We start from the raw sequence: 6,874 nt of genomic DNA on the forward strand, positions 1-6,874 counted from the left end.
TTTTGAGTGTTAGGGTCTAGCTAGAGCAGCCAGCAAGCTGGTGTGAGAGTGTTAGATTGGAGAGAGTGGAGACTAAGTGGTTTATATTTCTTCCTTTCGAGTGTGAGCAAGGTAACATTGTGAAGGTATTCAGGGATACCAGTTAGCCAAACTCAAGGCCTGGAGGTAGGAAGTACAGTGCTAGCACTCTGAAGGAGGGGTGGAGGTAGGAAGTATAGTGCCAACAATGAAGGAAGGGGGAGGTACATAAGAAAGGAGGATCACTGCAGCAGGCCTGTTGGTCCATACTAGGCAGGTCCTTTACAATCCATCCCACTAACAAAACATTTGCCCAACCCAATTTTCAATGCTATCCAAGAAATAAGCTCTGAAAACTATCCAAGAAATAAGCCTTCCTTCAGTGCCAGCACTGAAGGAAGGGTAGAGGTAGGAAGTACAGTGCCAACAATGAAGGAAGGGTGGAGGTAGGAAGTACAGTGTTAGCACTCTGAAGGAGGGGTAGAGGTAGGAAGTACAGTGCTAGCACTGAAGGAAGGGTAGAGGTAGGAAGTACAGGGCCAGCACTGAAGGAAAGGTAGAGGTAGGAAGTACAGTGCCAGCACTGAAGGAAGGGTAGAGGTAGGAAGTACAGTGCCAACAATGAAGGAGGGGTGGAGGTAGGAAGTACAGTGCTGGCACTGAAGGAAGGGTGAGGATATTGCAGTTTAGAGTGCCATTTGAATTGTGATGACTGCAGACTTCTGGCAAAAAAGTTATTAAATAAATGAGTGAATGAAATTTTCATTTTGGAGGTGACTGGTGTATTAAATAGAATTTTCAGTGTGTTGGCAAATTTTATTACTATTGTGTTTCTCTTTTGACCACATTTGTATTATGTGAATGTGTTCATTGTTTTTTTTTGTATGTACTCTTATCAGAATAACTTTAGAATGTTTTTATTAATACTGACCATCTCCCACCAAGGTAGGATGATTCTTAAAGGAAACACATTTACCATCATTCATTCAACAGCTATCTTGCCATTGAGTCTAGCTGGCTAACTTTAGAAGTGTAAATTATGTAGGTTCAGGGATGGAGAAGGGGTGTGAACAGATATAGATGAAAAAGATGATACAAATGATATATTTAGTTGGAAGCTGGTCCAGCCATATTAGAATAACTTGTAGGCCTACACTGTACTGATGATGGATGAAGGCTTCTCCAGCACTTTTTCTCAGTATCTTGATGTTAATTTCTTTTATTGCATCATTCTTTTTTTTATTTTTTAGCACATTGGAAGTCATCCCTCCAAGACAAGGTGATCTAATTACAAAAGCACATTCACCACACTTATTTTTTAGTTGTCATTGCCAAAGTGCTCATACATTAGTTCAAATTATCCTCTGAACTGTGATATCCCTACCCATCCTTCAGAGTGCATTCATTGTATTTCTTACCTCCAGAATTAAAGTACAGCTAACCAGTTTCCCTGAATCCCTTCATAGGTGTTACCTCTCCCTCTAGGGAGGTTCTTAATTCAAGGAATTGGGGTTTCCTCTCTTCCTTGGATGGAATTGGATTGCTTCCTATACCCCAAGTGTCATATAACTTCTTCACCTAAATACAATAAGTGTTCTCTTGCTCACACTCTGACAGCATAAAAGTAAGAAAAAGTCTTTACATATGTCTTCTGGATGCTGAAGTCCCTAACACATAAAACTTCCTTTATACCCTCCTCTTAATTAATCCTTTTCTGGGTTAGTCCCCTATTCCATACCTGTATGACACCTGTCATATTACCTCCCTATCCACCCTAAATTCATAATTACAACAAACAGTGCCTTAACCCTATCCTGGTATTGCTTACTTATCAGCTGTAATGCAAGAACTTGTCTTATTCCTGTGTTTTTATTATTATATTACCACATACTTTTTTTTCTGGTATACTCAACAGACTCATTCTTCAATCATTCTCACATCTACCTCCTTTGCATTGACAAAGGATCTATGCATGCTGTATGCCATTCCTTAGGTTCCTTTCCTGTTTAATGCATATAGTATTTGACTATTTTATTTTAATATATTTTGCTTTAAATTTAACGAATTAAATGATTTTCCTTGGCACTCCAGTCATGATCTTGTGCTTTGAGTTGGTCACCAGTTTACAAATGAGTTGCTTCCCTATTTTTCTTTTATTTATAAACAAGTTGTGTTTTCAGAAAACAGTTGTACAAAGTTATACAGCTTGGCAGCTGTAAGACTTTGGTTTCTAGGTTCCTTGTTTGTTAGTGCAGATGTGTGTATCTTCAGACAGAGGTGAGTTGGAGACTTATTGTACTCTATTAAGAAGCTATTAGAGCTAAAGGACAAAAATTTAAGAAATGGAAGTATAAAAGTCAAAATAAGAAAAAGTTTGGTTCAGAAAAATTTAGTGATCAAGCTTTTAATAAACATTTACAGTTGAACAAATGGGTTAAAGGTGTTAGTGTCAGACCCAACTAACAGCTGTCTTAGGCATGAGTAATAAGAGTACTCGCCTAGTTGTACTCACCTAGTTGAGGTTGTAGGGGTCGAGTCCAAGCTCCTGGCCCCGCCTCTTCACTGGTCACTACCAGTCTATGAGAGGTGAATCAACGTGTTTGATGTAACAGGTTTATTTCAATTTTTTTTAACTTGTCTACCATCTCCTGCCAAAGCAAGATTACTGAAAGCAGAAAACACATTTATTGTCATTCATTCAATGGCAGTTTTTCCAGAAGTGTGCTGACATCACAGTCAGATTACCCTCCGACTGCAATGTCTTCACACCTTCAGAGTGCAGGCACTGCCCTTCACACCTCCAGGACTCAGGTGCAGCTTTTGTATGTTGGATTTGGAGGAAACCAATTAACTGGTTTAAATTATTGTTACACTCCACTTTTGATCTTATAAAGTTTGTGAAGTTTAGTAAATCTTATGTTTGAGGCATGCTGTAGAAATGAACTAATTATCCATTTGTGCTCGAGCGATGTGGGCCACCTTCTGTGCTCTCTGAATCACCTGAGGGCACCGAGTTTTGCGCATGAAACGGCAGTCTTGGAAGAAACCTTCATTGCGAGGGAACCCGTTGGATCCGTCTGCGTATGTCACTAGTCCTGTGAATATAAAGTCATTTAGAGGATGTTGAAAGTTACTTTAACTATATTTTTATGTTAACTTAATCTGATGTTGTCCACCTAGGCAGGAGTGAACAAAAAAAATTGTTCAACATGACACACCCATTCAACATGACTGGACCCCTGCAACCACATACAGGACGGCCCCTCTTTACACTGCTTTGGTAATGCAGCGATTTCCAGTTATGCCCATTCATTTATTCAGACTTCCTACAATAAATATATTCACCACTCACTATAAGCTAAGGATGAAAGTATTTTAAGGTACATAATGTGTATACTGTATATGCATTTTTAGGCCTAGCTCAATCGCTAGAGCACTCAGCTCACACACTGAGGTCCGGAGTTCGAATCTCTAGTATGGCTGGAAAACATTAGGATATGTTTCCATAAGACACCTGCTGTCTATGTTCACCCATCAGTATAAAATGGGTACCTGCTTGTTAGTAGACTAGTGTGGGCCACATCCTGGGATAAAATTGACCTAATTTGCCTGAAATGCTCTGCATAACAAGTGGCTTTCCATAGAGTAGTATGTCAATGATGTCAGCTAGGCCTGTATACCTTGTACATGTACTTGTAGAAATCAAGATATTATTATTATTATTATTATTATGATAATACATATAGTGTAAACACGTTATCAGGCTTTTATATGCATTTGAAAATGAAAAAAAGTAGCCTGGAACCTAACATGCTGTATAAGTGAGGCTCTCCAGTATTTACATAGGGCAGCAGGGATAATGGAGGAGGTAAATAATTCACTGCAGTAACAAATATTGCTAAGGTGAACTGTTTTGAAATTTTGGTAGTACTAAGAATCATCCTGTCAGGTATAGGCCTCTAAAGCACTTCATTCAATGGGGTGCCTCGATGCTGGCGAATGCTCTTGATCCAATTATTTGCAGCTACCCCTCCCCTTGAATCAAACCTAATTACCTACATTATCCAGGTACTATGATCCCTATGGGTTTAATGCCCACATGAATATAACAGTAATGCTCAACATTAACTCACATGGAGGCAGAAACTCAGGAGATTGATTGATCCGTATATTTTGACCCCCTTCTGGGATCCTTCCGCTGAATAGGATCCCAGAAGGGGGTCGAAATATACAGATCAATCTCCCAAGTTTGTGTCCCCATGTAAGTTATTACTGAGCACTGACAAATGTTCATTACACTTTAGTTATTCATAACAGTAATAGTAAGCTTAAGCAGTTCAGTTTGCAAGGTACAGTACTGTAATGTACATCCTTTACTACTACATAAACAGTTGTGGGTTTTTACCATGTCCCCAGATGCGGCCACCTCGGAACTCTCCCTCGAATCTCATGTTGTCATTCCTCCAGAATATTCCATGGCCATGGAACCAACCCTGCATGAACTCTCCCTCATATCTGTGGAATACCAGAACTACTGTACAGGTCGGCCATCACTAATCCGGTATCATGTGGGACCTGTAGTGTGCCGGATTAGTGAGTTTGCCGGATTACAGAGTGGTTAGAGTAGAATACACTTAATTAACCTATCAATAAAGACTATTTCTGCTACATCTTATTCATTTTCATCACTGCTTTCTCCACCACTGGCTTGCTGCTGTGGATTTACAACCATCTGCACAATTTCTGAGTTCGTATAATGATGAAATTTGAGTCAGTATAATGATCTGAGTTAGTATTATGATGAAATTTGAAATTATGCTAACCAAAATTAGAGCCGGATTACTGATGGAACCAGATGACTAACTGCCGGATAAGTGATGGCCAACCTGTAGTTGTATTAATATTAAATTTTATAGTTTCAAGAAAAAATAAATTTAATGAATGTCACATGTCTGATATGAAAGGCATTAAAAATACAGTATATATATATACATGTCGGTTATCTCAGTTCTAAGTCATTACCACCACATATTACCACCACAAGCATTATCCATTACTACTTTCACCAGTGTAGCATCATTATTCATCATCATCATCCATTATCACCACCACTCATTACAACCATTTGCCCATTCTTACCACCACTTCCCATTCCTAACAAGAAGTAGAAAAGACTCTTGAAACTCATCATCATCAAAGGTATAACATACCACCACAGTGCATTACCACAGCCACCCATTCTTACCACCATCTATTACTAGCACCACCACCTGTTACTACTGCAGCTTAGTATTACTGCCAATATCACCCACTGTTACCACACCTACCATTCTTTACCACCATTATCAGTAATTTGCAACTATTACCTGGCACCATCAGGGAAGTGGATAACCCCAAGGCCATTGAAGAGGCCATTTTCAAAGGCTCCATCATAACGCGTACCATCAGGAAGGACGAGGTGGCCCATGCCATGCTTCTGGCCTTTCTTGTTCCAGTCTCCGATATATTGGGTGCCATCATCATACTTGTGGCTCCCATACTTGACCACACCAGCATGTGCACCTGTCATATAATGCAAAATTACTACACAATAACATTTAAATATTGAATCAGTTGCAAACCTTCCTTTAAGGAAAAATACATATCTGCTCTAAAAGTTTGAAGCTGATCAGGAGATTCATTATCCAGTTATCGAGCAAAAGACAATTTCAAGATTATTAATGATATTAATAAACTGGCAAATTTTCACCTACATAGCCCAAATTTTAAGGGTACCATCATTCTCATAAAATGGATCAGCCAGTTTAAAAATAAATTTGGCAAAATGGTACAAACAAACTTCAATAACACTCAATCTTCCAATTAGAATACATCAATGATGACAGTTTGAAGCTGATCAGAAAAAGCATTCTAAAGTCATTGCTTAGAAACCACAAATGGAAATTTTTTTTTAAAAGGGATTAGAGGGGTATCCCCCCCAACATGAACCTGTTCCAGGTTACGAAACATTCTTAAGATATATAAATGAAAACCTTGGACAAAGCAAGAAAAAAGTCAAGAACTGCTTAAAGGTACCCCTTTGGAGATACCAAAGACAAAAAAAAGTATGACCAAGATGCTGAGGCAACGAAAGTGGTCAGTCAACTTACTTCAGACAAAACACCTGACAATGCCTGCCAACAGTTACACTTAAAAATTAGGGAAGGGGGAAAAAGGGGAACATATGCACTACACATTAAGGGGAAGGGGGGATGTAGTGAAGCTGAAGGTTACTTTATATAGGAAATTGGAGTTACCCTTCCCTTCCTTGGATCAAATCTGATTACTTTCATTTCTCCAGGCACTGTATGGTCCTTACGAGTTTAGTTCTTCCTCATAATTATAATTACAGTATAAGACTTACGGTTAGCCATGATGTTAGTGGTAGTGTGGGAGGCAGCACTGCCGTGGCTCTGTGCACTAATAATGTGTGAGACAGGTGAAGTGTGTTTGTATGGCTTCCTCCCTCACAGTACCACTACACACTACCACCACCTTTGCTGTATAGCCCTTGTGGTTTAGCGCTTCTTGTTTATTATAATAATAATAATAATACCACCATCTGTTTAAGGGCAATGTGTGGTGTAAATATTATGCAGAAAATTCGGAGTGTGGAAATTAGGAAAAGGTGTGGAGTTAATAAAAGTATTAGTCAGAGGGCAGAAGAGGGGTTGTTGAGGTGGTTTGGTCATTTAGAGAGAATGGATCAAAGTAGAATGACATGGAAAGCATATAAATCTATAGGGGAAGGAAGGCGGGGTAGGGGTCGTCCTCGAAAGGGTTGGAGAGAGGGGGTAAAGGAGGTTTTGTGGGCAAG

At 39.3% G+C, this 6,874-nt stretch overlaps 1 protein-coding gene across 1 annotated transcript; it reads right to left on the reverse strand.

Moving 5' to 3' along the window:
- Window positions 1-2,391: 2,391 nt before the first annotated feature.
- rtp (MORN repeat-containing protein retinophilin) lies at window positions 2,392-6,524 on the reverse strand. The gene is made up of 4 exons (XM_053797451.2): window positions 6,422-6,524; window positions 5,385-5,580; window positions 4,424-4,533; window positions 2,392-3,113 (listed from the first exon to the last, which is right to left on the reverse strand). The coding sequence occupies exons 1-4, from the start codon at window positions 6,429-6,431 to the stop codon at window positions 2,962-2,964; spliced, it is 468 nt and encodes a 155-aa protein (XP_053653426.1). The 5' UTR covers window positions 6,432-6,524; the 3' UTR covers window positions 2,392-2,961.
- Window positions 6,525-6,874: the final 350 nt, after the last annotated feature.

The sequence above is a fragment of the Cherax quadricarinatus genome, chromosome 86 (genome assembly GCF_038502225.1).
Source record: "Cherax quadricarinatus isolate ZL_2023a chromosome 86, ASM3850222v1, whole genome shotgun sequence".
NCBI lineage: Eukaryota > Metazoa > Arthropoda > Malacostraca > Decapoda > Parastacidae > Cherax > Cherax quadricarinatus.